Source organism: Electrophorus electricus, chromosome 7, assembly GCF_013358815.1.
Source record: "Electrophorus electricus isolate fEleEle1 chromosome 7, fEleEle1.pri, whole genome shotgun sequence".
NCBI classification, from domain to species: domain Eukaryota; kingdom Metazoa; phylum Chordata; class Actinopteri; order Gymnotiformes; family Gymnotidae; genus Electrophorus; species Electrophorus electricus.
The window spans coordinates 4,772,123-4,795,135 of NC_049541.1; the positions used below are offsets into that span (position 1 = coordinate 4,772,123).

General features: G+C 44.2%; 1 protein-coding gene across 1 annotated transcript; it reads right to left on the reverse strand.

Annotated features, from left to right (window-relative positions):
• Window positions 1-1,883: 1,883 nt before the first annotated feature.
• rorcb (RAR-related orphan receptor C b) lies at window positions 1,884-14,318 on the reverse strand. The gene is made up of 10 exons (XM_027025065.2): window positions 13,958-14,318; window positions 10,702-10,787; window positions 10,245-10,386; window positions 8,176-8,646; window positions 7,073-7,194; window positions 5,457-5,589; window positions 4,588-4,695; window positions 4,093-4,203; window positions 3,760-3,872; window positions 1,884-2,116 (listed from the first exon to the last, which is right to left on the reverse strand). The coding sequence occupies exons 1-10, from the start codon at window positions 13,962-13,964 to the stop codon at window positions 1,955-1,957; spliced, it is 1,455 nt and encodes a 484-aa protein (XP_026880866.2). The 5' UTR covers window positions 13,965-14,318; the 3' UTR covers window positions 1,884-1,954.
• Window positions 14,319-23,013: the final 8,695 nt, after the last annotated feature.

A 23,013-nucleotide genomic window follows, 5' to 3' on the forward strand; every position in this document is an offset into this window, starting at 1 on the left:
AAACTGTCACATGTAGAAACATGTGTGTCTGAATTTTGCTGACAGCGAAGTTTGGCAGTAAAAACTATTCGAAGGCCTGACTCAGGGGAGTAGCTGAGAACTCTGTCCACCTTTTACCATGCTGAGGTGTACAAGCAGGAAGAGAAGCATAGGAGAGGAAGTGTAGCCATGGTAACAGGTAAAAGAGGAACAACATTTTACAAAGTAATACAAGACCTGCAACCACCACCTGAATAATTTTCTATGGTGGCCTTAGTCTGACCCTCTGTGTGTGTGTGTGTGCGCACGCCCTCATAAAAGGTCCACTTTCACTCCATCTTTTTCTCATGGGATCTTTACATTTCAGACCATTTAATATAGCGCGGCTGTCTTTGATCAGACCGTTGGCCTCACACGTGCATGGCCTCAGCCGAGTCCACAAGGATGCTCTCCGTGCGGAAGCGATCAGGGATCCTAGAATAAGTCGCCGTCTGGCTGAGCATCATGGGTGGAACGCTCTCTGGAAGGCAGCGTGCAGCATCGGAAGGATCACACAGAACCGAAGGAGTTTGGAAAAAGGGCAATAGCCGAGTCCCAATTCCGACGCATGGAGGGTTTTCCAAGTCTGCCACGCCGTTGCAGTACCAGTTCATTGCTCTGGTCCAGTAATTCCTGATCCTGGCCATGATGTGGGAATTACAGAGTCTGGAGTGAAATTGGTAAAGTCCTGACTCAAGGCTAAGCTCTTCCTTTAAATCCCCAGTTTCCATTCTTTCTTTTGCATTCCTGTCTCTCCCTGTCTCCATCTCTCTCTCTCTCTCTCTCTCTCCCCCCCCCTCTTTACAATTACTTATTTACATTCCTTTTATATACAAAATATTCTTTAATAAATGTACATATAAATTAGAGGAACATAAATTTCTTTTTGAATAAGTGGCATTTACAAGGGCAAAGGATCATGGGACTGAGGTTACTCATTGCATTGAAAAACAAAAAAAGCAGCACCAAACACTTTCTGAAGATGTGCCTGAGCACATTGTCTTTCCACATGGAATTAGTGCTATGAAATCATCTTTTGCCAAACATCTTATTTCATTGGTATCTACTAAGCTGGTCGTTTTTCACAAAAACACTTCCAGATTACACGTTTCTTTTATTGCACGTTAGAAACCACACCGGCGCTCTTTTGATTTTGATCACTGGCCCCCAGAAGAGAATTTCGAAGGTGGCACTGAGCAGCACGATTGGTCCCTTTCCTACTGCTAAAAGGGGTGGCCACTGTGTGGCTTTGAGCGGATTGTCACGCGTTACCGCCGTGGGGCTCTCCTTAAAGCACCACGACAGAAGCAAAGTGCGGCGAGTATGCTGGGTCGCGCTGGCGCCCGGTCAGACATTCGAAAAGTGTGCGGATGGACGACAAAGGGAACACTCTGCCTCAGCTCCTCCCCGGCCACTGCACTGGCAGCTCGAACAGAGCAAAGCTCCCCGAGGCCGGTACCGAGAACATCGGCCCCGCCTCTGCGGGCGTGCTTAGCCTGGTGTAATAGATGGTTTGTTAATTGCCGAAGACAAGCTAATCGCCACCCTTGCAAAAAAGCACCTCCCCACTGCACACTCCTAGAGATGTTTAACGAGGGCATGTCCAGCGTGTGCCGTTTGTGGTGCTGTGGCGCAGGTTTCACGCAGGGAGGTGTTTGCTGGCTTGTGTAGTGGCGACTGTTTCTACACACGAATTACTGAGGCTGGGCTATGTGGTGGATTGTCTCTGGGATGCTGGTCAGTTGAGGTGTTTACAGATTCTTTTTTTTTTTTTTATATATATAATTTATATATATAGCATTACACAATGGACTCCTTTTTCATCTGTTCTGCATTTCTCACTCTCTTTCACATTATGCACCCCCCCCCCCCCCCATCTGCAACACATCATCTGGTTCTCGCTCTCAGACCTCCGCCTTTGTCTTGCTCTCCCTGTCTAACTCTCAGTGGAATCAGGGAAGGTGATCTCACTTCCGAACACTTCCCTGTAGAGAGGTGGGAAACTGAGCGCTGTGTCAGGGTGGACCAGGCGAAAAAACTCCAGTTTGTCGATGTGGAGGTTACATATCGACTTCATCTGTGGCAGCTTCGACAACATCTGCGGAGAGAGAGTCACAATTAATTTTTTGACGAATTAAAACGCAAGTACCTAAGTGGGGTTCCTAGAGGGCGGCATTTTGTAAATGGGTCCGTTTTCAGTTCCATTAAAGCAGTCCCACAGGGTTATTTTTTTCCAGCAGGGGACGCTACTGAGCAACAGTAGTACAGGGGCAAAAGGATTCACGGGAGGTTTGGGTCAGGACCACAGGCCATTCTCTGTGCAGTACATGATGAAGTGCCTTATAATGTAATGTATCATTTATCATCAAGTACAGTAATTCCCCCAATTATATTTCCCTGGATGTAGAAAGGAACAGAAAAACTGCAAAAGCAGTCATTGGAGAAGTCACTTTGTAGAATATTTTCATTATCAAGTAAACTGCATTTGTAAAACCATTCTTTCAAATGTAGCATTTTGCTATTCGAAAAATGCATTACTGCTAATGCATTACTGCTAAACTACTGCAACTAAACATGCATGCATTACTGTGTTGCTCTAGTCTCTGAATGTTAGGTGAAGCTACATACATCTTTGGTAATACATTCTCCTACGTCCATCACATCCTAAGATATTATCGTTGTCAGCGTGTAACAATTGTACCTGTGTGTTGCATCAAGTTGATTCAAACACGTACTGTCAAGTCACCTGGCCTTACATGTCATGTTACTCTGTCATACATGTTTCTCCACCCTGATGTGCCTTAACACGGATGTGGAAATGGCGTGTGCAGTCATCTGATCATCAAAGGCTGCTGGCTTTACGCTTTTCCACAGCTGGACAGTGAATTCGTGCCAGATCACTAATTAGAAATTATAAGTGTGTCCAGACAGCAGGTTTTCTGTTCCTTTCTAAGTATAGGAGAATGTGCTGGCAATATTGCCCTGTCCATTACCAGCCATATGCTACAAACGCAGTCGCTCGAAAGGAGGTTTTTTTTTTTTACCACGTCGCTTCGAATCAATAGCACACCGTGTCCTGCGGCTCGGGACTTAAACTGGATAGCAGACATGTTTTTGATGCACTGCTGCAGAAAGAAAGGCTAGTCTCAATGTAGAAAAACGAGTTCACACAAATGCAAATCCTGTGGTCACATTATTGTCTGTCTGTCACTGTAAGCAGTGCCTGGGGAGAGGGTGTGTGTTTCTGCGGTTTAGCTATTTAAACCAGAATACCGATATCTTATCAGCAGCCAATATGGCACTGTAAACGTTGCGTCTACATGCAGTAATGCCTTACTTCTTAGGTTCCAGTATGGAATTTGGGGCCTTAAAAAGCTTCAAGAACCCCTGCTATATAATACACAAGGCTTCAAAACATCCTAGTAAGCTGAATAAAGCTTGTCCGGGACAGGCTTGGACAAACATGTCCCAATCCAGCCCAGAGACAGGTGTGTGCCAACGTCTCAACCTGTACAGCTGGAGCGAATCTGCCTGATCAGATGAGGTTCTGCCAACAAGTGCTCCTGATGAACTCATTGCTGATTGATCATCTAACCTTCAGTACTTCCAGGTGATTTAACCATCCGGTTCTTTATTCTTTAGAACCTTGTTATTTTGCTGCCTGATAAAGTTATATAAAAGGTCTTTAATGAAATGAAGGAGCGACGAAGCATCAGGAGAGAGGGAGCTGTTCTGCCTCACCTTGCCCAATTTCTCTGGATTGGCACCTCCCATGTGCAGGCTGTGCTGCAGGGCCAGATAAACCCTCTCCTGTAGCTTCTGCACCTGCTGGTTCTCCATTAACCATGGGCGATCTGAGATAGCGAGAGAGAGAGAGAGACCAGGAGTGTGTGTGTGTGAGCACCATAGAGAGAAAGCAGGTGAAGTGGAGGGATGTCAACAGCATTCAAATCTGGTAGGGTGTGTCTTAGGAATGTGCTGTATGATCATTCAGTAATTGGTATAAATGTTATTTGACTTGTGTTTGTGTATATTGTTGTGTGTAGATAAATCTGAATGTGTGTGTTGTCTTACCAGGTGACAGCAGGATAGCAGCAGTGAACAAGGCCATCTCTTCCTCGCTCAGCTGCAGGCGACACAGACTCTTGGCCAGCTCAAAGACAGCATTCACCAGGTCATCACAACCTACACACACACACACACACACACACACACACACACACAAACAAACAATGTTCCAACTGCAGTGCAATTATTTCTTCGAAGGATATTTACATTGTTCTTGGAATTTTATTTTTTTTATTTTTTTTTTTAAAGCTGGCAAACTCTGTGCTGCACATGCCAAATAAAATAAACAAATAAAACAACCACCACCACAAAACCTGACTTCATCCCCATCAGAATTTATCATCCATCATGTTATGGATCTTAAATCCAGGACACAAGCATTTATCCTGGACAGTAATGTCCCAGTCTGGTGCGTGGGGGGGTAGGGGTGGGCTGCGGCAGCATATTGGTGTAAGGAAATTGTCCAGGAAGTGTGTGTGTCGGGATGGGAGAGAGACTCACCCAGCGCCTTGAAGAACTGAGGGCTGGCGAACTTGCCATCGAAGAGCATGGTGTGGTTGGTGGCATTGTACGCACGGCACATGCGGATGAGCAAGACCTCCAGGCAGCCTGGAGGGGGGGGGGGGGGGGAAGAGAGCGAGAGAGAGAGAGAGAGAGAGAGAGAGAGAGAGGGGGGGAGGACACTCCACCATGCAAAAAATGTGGCACATTTTTTTTTTTTTTTTTTTTAAAGGTACAGATAAGGAGAATAGATTGAATGCCAGCATTGTAAATGTATAATTTAATGATTAAATATGGGGATGGGGGGGGGATTTTATATATATATTAAAAAAAATAGAAAATGGGGATTTTTGAAAAGTTGATAGTATAGAGAACAGAAAACAAAAAAAAAAAAACGAGAGAAGTTGGAAACAAAAAGACAAGACAAGAAAATGGTTAGCAAATACAGCATCAAGGTTCTCAGTAATGCCAAAGAAATGACAGATCCCTGTTTGTGTTGTGTGCCTAAACCACTGTAATATTTGTTTTTGAAAAGCACATCTTTTGATAATCCGTTTCATCTCAGTCGAAGATAAAAGAAATGAACTAAACTGCAGGAAAGCTTTTTTTAATGAGGTCTTCCCAAAATGTTTGCATTTCTGTGTCACTCAACATTTTAAGACTGCTGAATTCCTTCTGCACATTTCAGTCCTGTGTCAAAAGTACAAGGTCATTAAAGCTAACAAAACATCTATTAAAACTAAGAACGCGTACCACCAATCCATAATCTGACAGCAGTGCACACAGACAGCAGTAATCTGGGGTTTGAGATCTGATGCGCGTAATCCATAATCTGTAGGCGTGCCGGCGTTCAGGAGCGTGGTGCTGACCTGCTTTGAGGAGGATGATCTGGTCGTTCTGGCACAGGTCCAGGAAGCCGGTGAGCCGCTTGGCAAACTCCACCACGTGCTGGATGGCTGTGGAGATGTGCAGGGCGAACTGCTGCCACATCCACTCGGTGGCCTGGACACAGCGGTCAGCGCGTTAATCGGCCAATCGACGCGGCGCTCCAGCACGGGCACGCTCCAGAGATCAAGCACGGGTGCGTGTCAGCGAGTTAGCTAATCAACTGGTCAATATTGGGTCAGTCAGGCACATGACGCATGTCCACCATGCCAGATCAATAAAACCAATCAATTGGTGGACAATCAGCACATAAAAACAGACTAAGCATCTAAAACTTTATCATCTTCATAAGATCTGCGAACCCATTAATGGTCACATTTTTACATTTGGCGTCCAAATCTTCCCACAAGGGCGGGTGATATTTAGACTGAATTTTCTTGTTAAAATATAGTGATAAACAATAGTATTGCTTTTAAACTGCAGGAAAATTGTGCTGATATAATGTTTTTGATGGAAGATTTTGAATAAAGTCAATCATTGTACTGCATGTTTCACTGATTAGCTTATACTTTCCAAATTTAGAAACAACACAACTGATCTCTCTGCATAGTAAAAGGTGTGTAAACAATATTTCAACTTCTCCTCAGACTTGTCCTACCTGTGTTTATCACATAGGACGTTTGAAATTTGAACTGCTGGAGCCTATTGGCCTGGTATCAATTTACCGTTTTAAATGAATACCGTTTATATTTTATATCAGTCCTGTTTTAAAGCTCTTTCAAAACTGAGAAGTTATTACAAGGGGCATGCCATGTCATGGCTATAGAATGCGGTAAGCATTTTTTCCCCATTCACAATGCAACAAATTTCCATGCTTTACAAGCTAGAGATTTTTATTACACCAGGTCGTGATTTTTTTTTTTATATATATATATAAGATTATATAGCCATATTGCCTAGGCCTTGTATCCACAAATAAACTCAACACATCCCACCATCCATTCATCCATCCATAATTAAATTATATACTGAGAACAAAAAACACCCCCCACCACATGACACTCAATTCCAAGAAAAATATTTTATTTACTAAAGAGAATCAGAGGAAAACCCTTATATTTTGCTAATGCGGTCACAGGACCTGGGGCAAGACCACGGTTTGTGTATCAAAGGCTGTTTTGTTTGTGGCAGCAGAAATACTTCCTGGCTTTTTGGTGCAATTTCATCACATCCAAAACAATTTTCTGAGCCCTTTACTAATGAAATGTGTTAAATTTCCAAGCTAACATTCTTGACTCTGTCCAAGATTACCGACTACTGCGGTTAACAGCCAAACAAAACTACACCCAGAAAAGCAGGTGGATTTATTTCTTGAGTATAAACCAATACTAACAACAACAACGTGTACCACCTTCCCCAGGGTATTTTGGCTCTCATGTCTAGGACAAATCATGACATCAAGATGTCATAATACTGTTATATAGCATTAAAACTTTAGCATCCTTAAATCAGCTAACTAGCCAGAGAAGGTGCCAGGGTTCTGGTTACAGATGCATGCGGTATACTGCCGGGTCACTGGCCAGCCGTGTGCTGTGTTTACCTTGAGCTGGAAGGAGCGGGTCTCTTCAGGTGTGTACACGTTCCAAGTTAGGCGTTTCAACTCCTCCATGCTGTACTGACACGTGTCCAGATGGGATTTGACTACATTGTGCGTGATCCGCTCTGGACACATGCGCGCACACACACACGCACACACACACACACAGGTTCAGTTTACATTATGTTCTTAGTGTGCCAGCTGTCACCGAGCTGGGCTGTCATCTGGATGCATTCGGAGTTTGACACCACTGTATCTGAAAAACGTCTATGTGCACTCCGGTTAAACCAAGTTCTTCGTAAGAAGTTTAAAGTCCCTGTGTGTTAACTAAACACAGTCATGTTCCTCCTTTAAGAAACAATTCAATCTGACAAAGATGCAGGTTGATTTTTATTGTCCATCATCACCTTATTAGGCTGTTAGTTTTATATTAATCCAACAACTCCTAAAGTAGTGTCATTAAAGACAGGGTTGTAATGGTTTGCCACATGACTGGGAAAGTGTAGCGTCTGTGCAGTAAAACTAGTTTACCCAAGCATGGATTGTGTGGTGAATGATGCCTTTGTCTGCAAGTATAAACAGAGCTGTAGGCCAGGGCGGGTTTTGTTTTCTAAAATCATGTACTGGTATCCTACCAACATATGAAATCTCAACTTTTGTGGGTTTAATTATTTATGAGTTGGTCATTAATAATTAAAGAGATAATTAAATACAGCCTACTGCAGAAAATCGCACAGGAAAATGTAATGTGGGGACACCACATTACACCACATTCAATGTAGTCAACAGTATTAAGACTTAAAAGTTGGTGGAGAGGCCTAGAGATAATTGTGCTTTTTTTGGCTCTTAACCCCTGTGAATGTAGAGTACTGAATGTAGAGTACTGAATGTATAGTACTGAATGTAGCGCATGAGGGCTGACAAAATAAACATGAAAGCCGCAAGATATCTAACTTGACGACCACAATCAATGTTTCAAGAATGAATATTATATTAATTCACAGGGGAATATGCCAGTCAATAATCCAATCACCATCAATCTCAGCACGAGTTGCATGTTCCATTCACCAGGAACAGGAACCGTTGTGGTTTTCCAGAAGACTCACCTATATCCAGCAGGGCACAGTCATCTGACAGCGCCCCCAGCAGGGCATGCGTGAGGATGCTGGGCTCAGGCAGCAGTTCGTAGTTGTGCCTCACCCTGCCTGCCTCCAATCCGTCCACAACACTGGGCTCTGGCGAGCTCTGATTGGACGAGCCGCTGCTTCCCGCGCTGCTGGCCCCGCCTCCGGACCCGTCATCCAGCAGCTCCAGGGCGCAGTATTCACGCGCCTCGCCCGGAGTGAGCGGAAGGTCGAAGAGCAGGCCGTCGGGCAGCGTGGCGATGTCGTCCAGGTCACCGAGGGCAGCGCTGGATCCTTCACTGCTGTAGGCGCCGCCGTTGCCACCGGCATCGGCCGCCTCGTCGCCGTGGTGACCCAGCCCACCCAGGCAGTTCTGAGACAGTTGCTGGTGACGCTGCACCTCCGCATACAGGCTGTCACGCTGTTTCTTAGACATGCGGCCAAACTTCACCGCTGCGGCCATGTGGGGGGAGAGAGAGAGAGTGTGAGTGTATTCACATTGGGACTAACAGCAAATCAAGACAGGATCAGAAGCCCACATAATCCTGCGAAGAAACCCTGATCTGCTCCTCTACAATCCCAGTCTAATCTCATGTAAGCTTCACTCAACTTCTAATGGTGTTCCTAGTTCCCACTAGGAAGCCATCCGCATATTCAAAAGCAGACCATTCAGAACATTCTCCATCACGACTGCAAAAAAGTTTTGTTTTGTTTTTTAAATCCAACAGACCATAGCCTGTGTATATGTAATGTGTACTGGTGCCTTATTTTAAAATTTTAATATTGCATGCATAGTGAAATGACGCGTTTCAATTTTTAGGATTTCTATGTGTGTTGTTTTTTTTTTTTTTTTTAAAGTTGTGCTGACACTATAAAACTAATTCTATACTACACTGGACTGGCTCAAAAAAAAACAAAAACAAAAAACCCCCGCTAATTTTACTTAAATATTAGGGTTGCAAAGAATCAAGTTCTTGTGCAAAGAAGTGATTTTAAAGAATAGTGCAAGAAAGGTACAAATACTAAAAAATTACCTGCTTTATAGAAGCAGGTAGAAAAAAGAAAAGACTTCTGTTTTTTGTACACCATATTCCTATATAACTATTGTCCATTTTTCCAATAATGGACTAAAATCTTTATACAGTGTGTTTACATTGAAAGGGCAAGTGTAAACAAGCTGTCTTGACTGGGTGACGATCTGATCACCTTGTCAAATTACAGTGATCGGATGTTATTGCCAAGTGTAAACCAACTGTAAATCAAGTTAACTGAACCAGATGATTTAACCATCTAATTTCACTGCTGTTGGCTGGCCTGTAAACATTTTGGCTAACATACAGAGTCAGGGTTATGAGGCTTAATAACAAGTGTAGAACCACCAAGGTTATGATACACATGTCTGGGCATGTCATGTACTTTGCACTGTAATGAAATCCTGTGACAGTTCATTACAAACACGAGCACAAACACGGAGCTTATGAGTGATTTCAGAACTCTTTAAATCTTACCTTAATGGAACAAGTAAAACATCTTCTACCCCAAATGAGCCTCAACTTTCTCTGGTCTAGTTAAACCTTCAGTATTTAGCAGTCTGTCTACATCAGTGTTCCCCATTCCTGATCCAGAAGCAGCCCAACACCAGGCTTAAGCTTAGTTTCTCGGACCACTCCGTGTTTCCGCCCCCCCCCATGAGATCCATCGATTAAGAACACCGAGTACCTGGCGCACGTGTTGAGAACTGGACTACAGCAAAACCGTGGCCCGTCCTAGTGTCCCTGAGGACTGGGCTTGGAAATGCTGTCCTGACAATAACGATAAACTCACGCGAGGCTTGTGGGATGGTCGGTGTGTCAAGTTGGGCGCATCGGGAGCCGAGGAAGGCTAAAAGCGTGGTGCTGCAGAACCCGACGGAGCGCGCGAACCCCGACGCGGCGTTCCTTTCCTAAGCTGTCTGGTCTCCGTGCGCGGTAGTCCAGTTCAGCCCGAGCGTGCCGTGTGCTCCGCGCGCGTGCGTTTTCCGCGTGATGTCTGCAGCACGAGCGCCAACTCACCATCCCGGCTCATGCCCAGCGCCAGGCACTTCTGCAGACGGCAGTGCTGGCAGCGGTTGCGATTGGTGCGGTCGATCAAACAGTTCCTCTGCCGGGAGCACGAATACGTGGCGTTGTTCTGTTGGCTGCGTCGAAAAAAGCCCTACAAAGCAGATGTCGACAGGAACGTTATTTTACTTCTGGTTTAAGAACAGCCATAGCCAAACTGGTGTTGATAGTAATTCAGGAAACTGATGCATCCACTGGTCTCAAACCAGATGAAAGAACGTGATTACAAAATAAATGCATATCATACAAAGCAAATATGTATTAAGACTTCCCCCCCCCCCCCCCCATAGTGTTATCTAATGCTTTGACTTGATTATTCTGTAGAGTATAGGCTATTCTTCTATAAATTATGTTGTATGCACTGTTGAAAATCCCATTTTGAGGAGGACAAGATGGAAACAATTTTTACCTTGCAGCCTTCACAGGTGATGACCCCATAATGTATCCCAGAGGACTTGTCCCCACAGATTTTACATGGAATCACCTCTATTTGAGCTGTCGCAAGAGAGAGCCATAAAGCAACATTACAGTCCTGCGTCTGAAAAGAATAACAAGCCACACAGTAATGCTCTGCTTTGTTGCTTCCACAACAGTGCATGTGGTTCTGAAAGGTGCAATTTGATGGCTCCTCGATAATGGACTCTGAAATGGCACGAAGCACACATTTGTCCTACTCGTTTCATAGCGAGCCATTATGACTAACGGATCTCTTCCGAAGCACAATGGTGAAAAGATGAAAGGGGTGAAGAGATGAAACAGGAACCTGTCATGTGTCTTTTCTCACGGAAAATAACACTGAGAGTGTTACAGACCAACAGTTACGGAGATTCGGCAAAAGGCTTAAAAGATGATGTTCATTCGAACTAAACAAAATGCCGCAGCGGAAATGCAGAGAAGCGCTGGAGTAACACTAAATCACGCATTCACTGAAAAACTTAACTTTCAATAACAGAGTGGTGCAAATCGCCGACTCGACAATAGCTCATCAACAGACCGCCTTTTGGGATGGAGCCCCACTGAGACGCGGTTATGAGCAGAGTAAGCGAGCAGCCTGTTATGAAATTCCCTTTGACGGAGGAGCCCAATTACGCATATGTGCAGAAATGCGTGAGAAAATGAACATAATGTGCTCCAGACAAAATAAACTGTTCCCTTCCTACCACTACTAACTAAAGAACTGCAACATCCCTTAAACTCCTCACAGTAAGGAGAGGGTTTATAATGACCCTAAACACCCGGGAAGAAAAAGCATTCGCCACAAGGGTGAGAACTATTTGCATTTTCAACCACATTCTTAACACTTTGATTTGGCTTGCTAGGACATGATAAAAAAAAAAACCCACTCAAAAATCCATGTTCAGATCTAAACACATAGCAGATATTCAGATGGGCCTTCAATATGTTTAGCTATTTATGAGTCACAGGCCAATTAATTGGCACAGCATTAGCAGTTTGAAAACTACATGAAATGGGCGTTTTGAGTAACCTGATTGCTAATGCATTATAATAATTATGCAGTAGGATCAAGGGCTACTTTAGACTGCATTTAATTTTTCAAACTCTGTCCTCCATTTTGTATTCCCTCTGACTTATTCGACAGCTGAAAGCGATGACCAAGATACTGTATACCGTGGCATGCAATGGAAAAATCTGTAAACCAATGAAGGCCACTCCCTCCTGCTGCTTCGGAGTTATATAACCTCCGTCTGCTAGCGTTCCACAACGCGGTCATGTTGCCAAGCTCAGTCTAATAATGCAGCGGCCCTGCCCACTTTCGGCTTCCCCATTCCCACTGGCTGAGGCACAAAAAGACATCGCCTGTGATTGGCTAAGAAAACTGTCACTCAGCTGAATTTGACTGCGGGCCCATGTGCACTCACTGTCCTACTGACACACTTTCCTATTAAAAGGGGGCGGGGCGAGGGGGCATCCTTAGCGCACATAATTTAAATGGCCTTTGCTTTTCATTCCGTTAAGGTGGAATTGCAAATAATTTTTAGACGACACGGTAGACATAATTAACGCTTTAAAGGCAAAAGTTCTAGGATGCGCAACTTTATTAAACGTAGATGACATTTAATTTCTTCTGATCACAAGAAGGATATCAGATCACCTTTTGGCACTCTTGGAGTCATATGATTAGGCCCTATAACTTATTTATACTAGACTGGGTCAGGTTATGTCTATTTTTGCCCTCGCGCTTTGGAGCTGAACACACAGCAAACCAGTAAGACGCTATATAGTCTATACGCACCACAGTAACCCAAAACGTAATACCTGTACGTGGCCGAAGTGAAAATGGCAGATACCAAACGTAAAACCTTCACCTCAACAATAGTGTGCCAATCTTTTGGTACCATATCGTTCGTATCAGTTACTTTCTTTGCAAGCGAAAAACAAAATACAGGGCACTGATGACAAATGCGGGAATAGGGTTAGGGTACGTGAATTAGTACTACCAAATTAGAACCTAAATAATATAGCAATAAGTATTTCATCAAAACTCATAAATTATGCCTGTTAATGATAAACGGTTTCTAAAATAGGACCTCGAGTTGGAATCTGTTCCATGAGGATTCTAAATTACATATGTACTGCCCGGTATCTTTACATTAGACTGTAAAGAGCGCAAATTTAAAAACTATGAAAATACAACGACTAAAAAAAAAACAAAAACAAAAAACCTGCGACAGCGTTAGTGTGTTATTTCTCTCGGTCTGCGCGAGCTGACCGTGTCAACGATCCCTGGACGCGCTCGTGTGATTGCTCGTCCCCGCCTCCACGGCGCTGGAACCGCGTGGGTCCGCACGGCTCCGTTTAAGCCCCGCCCATCGTCCGCTCCTCCGGGCTCCCCCCACCACCGGCCCGTTTCCTCGCACTCCGCACTGCCGTGTAATGCTGGCTGACATAACTAGGTTAGTGGAACAACCAGCTCCGCGGCCGCTCACGCACACGACCACGCGGGGCTTCGCAAACAGCAACACGCAGGCGACACGCGGCAGCGCGCCCCCTACACGGGACCACCCGAATGTAGCTTTACCTCCGCACTGGGAAGCAAGAAAGGCCGGCTACATAAAGGATAACAAATAAGAAAAATGATGTTTTTCTTTGTAGTAAAGTCTACGAAATGAAGACGTCTCTCTATTCACACATTTATCACAAACAGACTATTCGCAGGTGCCCCCGTTGTCAAATTCGGACCGAGTTTTTCCACAATGTTGTGGAGTCTGCATATCGTATCACCAGTCTACATATCAATCCGTGGTTTCTTCACATTTCACACAATTTTGTTGACTTTGTACACTGTATATAAAGTAACGTCGCAAATATAATTTCGAAAAAACAACCCTCGCCAACACGCAGAAACAGCAACGCAAGAGTCAAACTTCCCAGCGCAGTGAAAGCTGGAATGTAATGGGACGGCTGTCGTTAAGCCCTTCGAAAGGAAGTATCAACAACCCATGTTACGCACTTCCAAAACGCAAGCGTTTCAAAACCTCGCGACAGCGATGCATGTGCGAAACACGTGAGCGAAGAAAATACGTATACAAACGCAAGCAAATAAATAAATAAATGCATTTGCGAAATGTCAGTATATGCAACATCACGAGTGATATAATGTATTTGAATGTTATGTAAGACAACTGGAGCATCAACAAATTTACCTCGCATGCTGACAGTTTTCGCTGGGTTTCAGACGTCCTCAAGGTGTCGGGGGGGGGGGGGGAAAAGCCAAGTTGGCCAGCTGGCTAGGTACCCAACGTAAGACAGCTAGCGAAATGTAATCTTTGTGCTCCGAAGTGGAGCATTATCGGAAAGAAATCGAAAGAAATCTTAAAAAGTTGTCGCACTTCCTTAGGCGTCTGTTCAGCTCGGTGCTCGCAACATGCCTTTCAGCGAACTAGTGGTTTACTGCGCGAGCGTGTGTCAAACGTTAAAGTCGCGGGTCCGTGCGCAGGCTCCTCCTTGCTCGCGAGGACTCTCCCTGTCGTCGCGCCTTCCTCTCAGTCTATCCTGCTAACCTACTTTCCGACGCGTGGATTCTCACATGATCTCCCTTCACCAAGCCCTCACGGGGACGCGCAGCCCGTAGCCTCTTTTAAGGTGGAACTGTCAAGTCAGCGTTAGTTACCCTCCTACATACAGTAGGTAAACAAACAAACAAACCCCCCCACAACTCATTGCATGCAAATTAAAAGAGTTGCTTCGACAAGAGCATTTTACTTATCACTGAATATGTTATATCATGGCTGTGTTGAGATTCAACTATGCATCATGCTCCGTTATAGCGGTTTTTAACTGTAGTCCTGGCCCACTGCCCTGCTAAGTTCTTCCCACTCTAACACACCTGACTGATGTAGGGTTGAGTATGATCAGGTGTGTTGGGACAGGATACACCTGAAACTGTGAATGAGTGTCACACTGTATGAGTAACAATATGAGTAATTATAGTATTTTATTTTTCAACCTGTCACTCATGCATGGGAAGACAACTCTAAACTTGTTATTAACACTAACATGACTGAAATTTCTTGGTTCTGAGGACATGACCCATCCCTCTTGCCAACCATCCGAAGAAAATAAGCCAACTTTTGTTATGTAAATGCATGACAGAGAGGCATTGATGCGGCAGCTTCTATAAGATAAAACTGTGAATTAATAAGCAAGCCCTTCGGAAATAAACAAGATGAATTTTTTTTCCCTGGAAAAATCTTGCAGTGAGAGACCTGCTCTTTCCTGTTCCATAAAATGAAACGAACCAGTTCAACATCTCAAAAAGGTTCTAATTTGTGCATTGAAAATATAACCGTATAGATATATGCTTCTGTCTGTGAATGCATGAGAGAGAGAGAGAGAGAGAGAGAGAGAGAGAGAGAGAGAGAGAGAGAGAGAGAGAGAGAGAGTGTGCTTATTTACATATTTTTAGGACAAATACATCCTGACTATAAATCAAAACAAGACAAAATCAGAGGTAACTAGGACCACCTCAACTTTACTGATAAGGTAAAGGTAAATATTTTAAAAGGGCAAACAAATGACTTTTTAATTGCTCAGGTGAAGGCTAGGGGTAGATTTAATTTTGTTTTGATTACATATAGGTTGCTACATATAAAACATGTGACACATATAAGCCCACATCCTGACAAAATAATACAGATGTGTGTGTGTGTGTGGGTGTATGTGCGATTATTATACAAATACAAAATGGCTGTTATGACAAGGAAACAGCAGTGAATGCATCTGGGAAGGCTTGATGATGCAATTCTCTGGCAAGGGTCTGTTATGAAACAGGGAAAAGGAAGATTACAGTAAGTAGGTCAGTGGAGCAGCACCGGAGTACACAGAACGGTTCTCTCTGCGTGTGTGTTTTCTCTCTCTCTATGGCGTACACAGTGCCTCTCTTTCTTTGTAACCCCCCCGCGCAGCCTGTGCTGTTTCTTTCACCTCTTATTTGTCTATGCCTTCACTCCATCTATCTTCACTCCACCTCCATCTAGGACAAACTCTTTTCATGTTCTAGCCTCTTTCTCTTTACACACAGCATCTTTAGCAGTCTGCTTTTCCCAAGAGTGCCCCTCACCAGCCCCTCCTCACCCCAACCGCCACTGCTGAGTCACAGTCCGCCAGTGGCAACCCCCCCCCCCCCCCCCCCCCCCAAATGATTTAAGGCATTTTTGGCTTAAAACAACTGTGTCTTCATGTCCTGTGTGGAGCTGGTTCGCAACTCTTACTCAAAGGCATTTACTAAACATTATATTTTTTCGCGCTATCTCTTTATGACTAATTTCTTTCTTCTTCACACTTCCTCTTTTCCTGCTTTGCCTTCTATGCTCACAACCGCACTCAGTTACTAATAGCAACAGCCGTGACACTCTGACCCTGGCCCTTACATAACGGCATTGTTATGGGGTTGGGAGGGAGAACGGGTGGGGTTAGGAACAAGCGAACATCACAGAGATTCTCTTAATGCTCCGGGCAAACTGCTCCGAGTGCGCTGTGCAGCCAATGGTACTGCGCTAGCACCGTGCTGAAAGGGCCTTTGTGAGGCCACAAGGATACGAGAACTACGCGGGATCGGTCGGTTATGGAATGAGAGGCTCAGCGTTGGTGTGGACCCTTAAACAGGATTCTAATAAAATAAGTTAAACGTTTAAAATGCAAAGAGCATTGCATGCTTTCCTGAAGAAAGAAGAGGATTATTAAACTGTGTTTTCTGTCCGTGTTTCCATCTTGGATGGCACCGATGAGTTGCTCAGACCCCTTCCCTTTGTACTCCATTACTTCACACATGTCACTGATCAGTGCATGAGTAACCATCTCTGGTCTTCCAGCACTTCTCACCACGGGTTTTTTACCCTAACCAGTGTTCTTTGCCTAACAGGTTTTGTCAATCCCTCTAGGGTACTTTAGTGATTCAAGGCAGAGTGCCTTTGGATTTACTGAACTTAAATTCACATTTAATCGAGCAATCAAAACACTTTTAATGTGACTGGTGACCCCAAATTTAATTGATCTATTAAAACACTCTTAATGTGACTGGCGGCCCATTCCCCCTCCAAGTTTTTAGAGTTCCAGAGGGATTATGGGTGAATCCTGCTCTCGTTCTCTCCATTAATCCCTCGCTTTTGCCCTCTTTGAAATGTGTTGTAAAATGACCTTCCTCTGGGCTGTTTAATCCGGCATCATAAGGGCTACGCAACTGGGTCAGTGTGTCAGAAGAACTGGGGAAGAGGAGAACAGAAGAACAAGAGTGCAGGAGAAGAGGAGAACACGAGTGCAGGAGAACAGGAGAACTTGAGTGCAGGAGAACAGGAGAACTTGAGTGCAGGAGAAGAGGAGAACTTGAGTGCAGGAGAAGAGGAGAACTTGAGTGCAGGAGAACAGGAGAACTTGAGTGCAGGAGAAGAGGAGAACTTGAGTGCAGGAGAACAGGAGAACTTGAGTGCAGGAGAAGAGGAGAACTTGAGTGCAGGAGAAGAGGAGAACTTGAGTGCAGGAGAACAGGAGAACTTGAGTGCAGGAGAACAGGAGAACTTGAGTGCAGGAGAACAGGAGAATGCTGCAAAACAACCTTCTGTCCTTTTCTTCCTTACACCTGAGCTGCTCTCCCCCATCTTTTCCCTTCTGTGTAGAGGTCATTCTATCTGACAACCACAGATGAAAATGCATTTAAGCCATTTTCTTTAACTGGAACCTCTGGTGGTGTTTTGAAGCACCTGGAGACTTTGGGGTTTTGGTGGTGATTTGTTTTGCCTGTTCTTTGCCAGGCGCTCTGCAATCAGTACATCATAATTCCATGAATGAGTCTAAGTGGACGTTCCGCAGCTAGCTGCAATGCGACGAGGCTCCGTTAAGCCCTTGAATCCAAAGATTGATGTGTGGTTCTAGAACGTTCACTGGGGGCACTGAGACTAATTGGTGACGGGCTATACATCACATGCCAAGGAACCCAGCCACAGTGATAGCTCTAAAAGAATATCTGCTGTGTTTGAAAACGTAACCTTTGCGTGTGTAGCGTTTGTCTGCTTCTCTTTGCACTCTAAAAGTGAAATGGTTCTATGCCAGAGCCTAGAAAATAATAAGGTCAATACCAAATACTCAGTACACCTCTAAAGAGTTCATTCTGCACTGGTGTCTCTTGAAAATTTAAGACAGTACCAGTAATTACACTCAAAAGTGTTACCATTGTATAGACTAATTATATAATTATACCACACAGCGAAGTAGAGCAGCGTCAGCAAGTAAATGATTTTGTTACCTCAGCATAAAATGTAAAACAGATGAAAATAATCATTTACTCATATCAAAATATTTTTAGTTTGTAACTGAAACAACTCCTTCGGTTCACTTTGTGAGTGTGCTGATTTTGTTCAGATTGAGAATGAATCACACAATTGGTACAGTCTGTTGGTACTGCTATTTTTAATGAGCAGTTTTGTCTCATGACAAAACCCTACTTGGCTAAATCATCAGCTGGAGGTCAAGTGTGAGCCTTAACCGCCCTCAGTCATTACAATCACAGTCACAATCAGTGTGTGATGAAAAGGCTATTACTGTTCCTAATTGACAAGAGCGGTTTGAGAAACTTGATAAATAAGATACCTGATGTTAAGCGCACAATGCTGAACAGCCTTCCCAGCATACGTCGTACTGAGTTTAGCACTGCGGCCATCTTTCCTCTGCTGCTATTTCTTTGTTTGCGGCACAGTCGCCATCCCCAATTGAGGCGCTGATTCATGTCTGAATCATTCAGCACTGTGACCGAGTCTCTGAACATGTCACATGGTGTAGGTCTTTGTAAGTCTGCATAACAAAGGTTTAGCATTTACCGCCTCCAGATCTCCGGATGAGCCCCCCCACTCCCCAAACAGTACACATATTGCTCAGCAGGAACACAGACTGAAAAGGACGTCACCTCCATATGCGAGAGGAAGAGAGAGAGTGCGAGAGAGAGAAAAGGACGAGAGTGCAAAAAGCTTTTTGCACCAATTTCATTTAAATTTTTTTTTCATATTACAGAATAACACAGTCAGACTCCAGGAGCATGTAACAACACAAAGGAAAATGATGACAGGAATCATGGAGCGTCGCTCTGGGAGGTGAACTGCACAGTGGATGGCTCCAGAATCATCAGAGAGAGTGCAAGTGCTCACAGGACAGCAAAAAAAAAAAAGGGCACATCACTGCACTGAAGTGCGCTGCCATGGAAACGAGTGAGCGGGCGAGTGCATGCATGTGTGCGTGCACCATGACTGGAGTGAGTCAGTGCAAGAGAAGCCATGGTAGACTGACCTATATACATGCCATCGATACACTGATTAAGAGAAATATACGCATCTAACCACACACACACACACACACACACACACACACACACACACAACAGGCTCTCTCTTTAGCAGTTGATAAGCACCTTTTCTCCATCTTTTTTAAGAGCCCTTCATATGCTCTCATCATAAGTGCTACAAAAAACACAATCAGCAACTGGTTGATTAATCCTGAACCTGTGTGCTCACATAATTGTAGACAAAGTGAGTGGACAGGAGTGTCTCTCTGTGCAGGAGACTGGAGGACTGAAATACGCTTGCCTGCACGTCACGTTAGCTGCATGGAGAGAGAGGAGCAGGCAGGGTGAGACCAGCGTGAATATAATTAAACATAGTTGGCTTTTCAGCAGTGTACTGGAAAATGTGATGAAAACGAATCTTTCGCAACACACTAAGCCTCCATTTCCCTGCTGTCCCTCATCTGTGAGGCCTTGACAGGTGTGCAACTGGCTGAATGGCCCAGTTCTGAGTCCAGCCCCGCTCTCTCACCCTCACCATGGCAACCATGAAGCAGGTGCACTCCCTGGCACCACCATCTTTTGCCATGGCTGCCTGTCTCTCCTCACCGATCCCTCTCTCTCTCTGGAATCTTCTGACCTTTCTTCGCTCACCCCCACCTCCATCTCTCTTTCCCTTACTTGACTCCCACACTCGCTCTTGCTATCCACAGCACAACCACCCCCAACTATCTCTCTTTCTTTATCAAACACAAGCTCTTCATCTGGTTCATCTCCTTGGTTACTGTTCTGCTATATAGCTTTTAATTCTGTCCCTCTCGAGGTCCGTTTCTCCTCCATCCAGCCAACGTTGCATCTCTCTAATTGCAGTTTTTCTCATCCTGTGAGTTTCGCTCGAGCCCTCGTGCGTAGCTCTCACTGCCCCCTATAGGTCACTGAAGATTGCGCGTCAAGTCATGTTGCACTTTGAGAACATGGAGAGAGAGAGAGAAAGAAAAGAGAGAGAAAGAGAGGGAGAGTTTACTTATTGCTAATAGAGCAATAGAGTGAACTGAGAGCGAGAGAAAAAAAGAACGGCAAATCATTAGGAGCCCTGTGATGGAGGCTGTGCTCCGGCGTTTGGGGCTTATGTAACAGGCGCTCCCTGCAGTAAATGCTCCATTACTCATCGGTATTCACGGCGGACTGTGTATGCAGTAAGCTGGGGAGATGTAAAGGTTTCTCCGGAAGAAGCGCAGCGATCACAACGCACTTTAGAGCTGAGACGAGGCACCGGAGTCAAGCGAGTCTCGTATGGCGGTCTCTTCGTTTCCGCTCAAAGGCGCTACCCAGAAACTAGACGATCGTTTTCGGATTATGTAACTCCTGTGTAATTAATATTCCCTAACCACAGGAATTCACTGGAATAGAACGTTAGAGCGCTCTTCTATAGGTATAGTGAGCTACACAAAAGGTCTTTTTTGGAGTACAGGTGTATATACAATTAAAAAGTTAATGTGTTCGGGTTTTTAAAATACAAAAAAAAAAAAAAACTAATAAAAGCATTGAGTAATGAAAAACAATGTCAAATGTAGAAAGAGAGAAAAAAAAGCTTTTTGAAAATTGAGGTTTCCATCAAAGAATGACGGAGAGAGAGAGAGAGAGTGAGAGAGAGAGAGAGATGAAAGAGAGATGAAGTGGAGCGGATGTCAGTTTGGAGCTTTGACCTACACTTACAGCTGCAGACTGTGATCAACCATGCAAACACCTTTACATACATGTAAACGCACACGCACGCACACACACACACACACACACACACACACACACACACACACACACACACACACACACACACACACACACACACACACACACATGCACATGTACACACACACATACACGCACACACACATGTACACACACACACACACACACACATGCACATGTACAAACACACATACACGCGCACACACATGTACACACATGCACACGCACACACACACACACATACACACACACACACACACACACACACGCACATGCACATGTACACACACACATACACGCGCACACACATGTACACACATGCACACGCACACACACACACGTACACACACACATGTACACACACACGCACATGCACATGTACACACACACATACACGCGCACACACATGTACACACATGCACACGCACACACACACACACGTACACACACACATGTACACACACACACATACAATATGTAAGTAGTAATCAAATTCAGTATTATCTGATGGGAAACAAAAAAGCAACATCATTATAGAGAGTCATAAATCCCTCACTATCAGTTACCTCTTTATGTTCCCATGCATTGAATAATAGCTCTACTCATCATGTCAGTCCAGTTTAGGTAATTCTCTGTAATAACATAAGTGCACACCAGAACCACCGGCCTCTCACTTTCTCTGTTTATCACAGCCGTCAGCGCTACCGGAGAAAGCTGACAGCTGTCACACAAAGCTGCTATGGTTTGTCTCATTGCTGCCATCACAATGATTCTGCAGTGAACTTGATATGTTTCACCTATTTCCTGCTCTTGGCCTTCCTTATGAGGTTCAGAACTGTCACTCTCAAATCCACGGAATGGATGGCTTACACGACTTTAGGGAAAAAAGAAAAAGAGATTTTTATTCAAATTATTGTTTTGAAAGTAAGACACTGAGTGATAACAAATCACAGTATGTTAACATGTTAACAGAGTTTAATGGAACGAGTGTATTTTTTCTTGTCAAAAAAGAAAAGAAAAAGGGCCCAACAACGTAACAACCTCTTTCTTGTAGAACATTCTGTTAAAATCTCTCCCGCTCTCTCTCTCTCTCTCTCTCTCTCTCTCTCTCTCTCTCTAGTTCTAGGTGTTAAGAGTAGGTTGATAAGAGCTCTGAACAAGACAGAAAAAAGAGATACATCAAATGACCTCTGAATTTTGAGTTTTCATTATGTGATACTAAAGAATTGTCATTACCAGGTGTAAACACTGATCTTTAATGAAATTGTTTACTACAGATCAGTGGCTGTAACCAATCTCTGAAACTTTGCCTTAATAAGGGTTATGTCACAAATTTGTGAGGCACTAGACTGCAGAGCAGAGATCACAAAGAAAACCTTGCCTGTATAATACTGGGCTGACAGTTTGTTGGCATGCTCCACTGGATCTTTAGGTGAGCCTGTCAGGAGAGTGACGAGCAACACAGTGAGGGCTCCCATAAAGCTGTGCACCTCTCCATGGATTTTATTTTGTTAAATTGGTTAAAAATGGTTGTTTAAAAGGTTGATCTATGTGAAAGTATCGATTCAGTTTAGCTCAGTTTGTCTCTTTATAGCTTATTAGTGTGTAGTACTGTGTGTTAAATCGTTGTGCATTGCATGTCGTTTGGCTATTCTCCCTGAATTTTCCCTGTTCATTCAGTTCCTTTCTCTGCTTGTTTTCTGTGTGAAACTTTTTTGGAAGCCTTCATGGCTTGCAATAAAGAGTTTGTTCCTTAAACAGAAATGTCTTTTGACTCTTCTTCTGTGTCAACGCACTGGCATCAGAAGTAGAACTCAGCTACTGAGCAACAAGAAATCAACTGCTGCATCAACAAACTCAAAGACAAATGGCCAAAAAGAAGCTCAGAACAATTGGGTCCTGAGGGCTATGCCTGCCCCTTGGAAAACAGGTCCAGTCAGTCGAGAGCAAGGCAGCTCTTGGATGGGGAAGACGGTGATAGGAAGATGATGGGAGAACAAGACATGCTGAAGGCAGAAATAGCATACATCCGCCTTCCATGCTACGACAGCGAGGGTGCCAATGAACCGTACTCTGCACAGCAGGCAGTGGTCCCTCTATGTTGTAGCTGAACGGCATCTGTCACCATGACATAGTGATGTTTGATGCTACACGGAAAAGCTTTACAGGTGCTTGTCAATCTACTGC

Coding starts and splice junctions, on each gene's coding strand:
- rorcb (XM_027025065.2), bottom strand. Junction 4,204..4,587: donor TCAGTTCTTCAAGGCGCTGG/GTGAGTCTCTCT, acceptor GTGTGTGTGTAG/GTTGTGATGACCTGGTGAAT. Junction 2,117..3,759: donor ATCCAGAGAAATTGGGCAAG/GTGAGGCAGAAC, acceptor CTCTCTCCGCAG/ATGTTGTCGAAGCTGCCACA.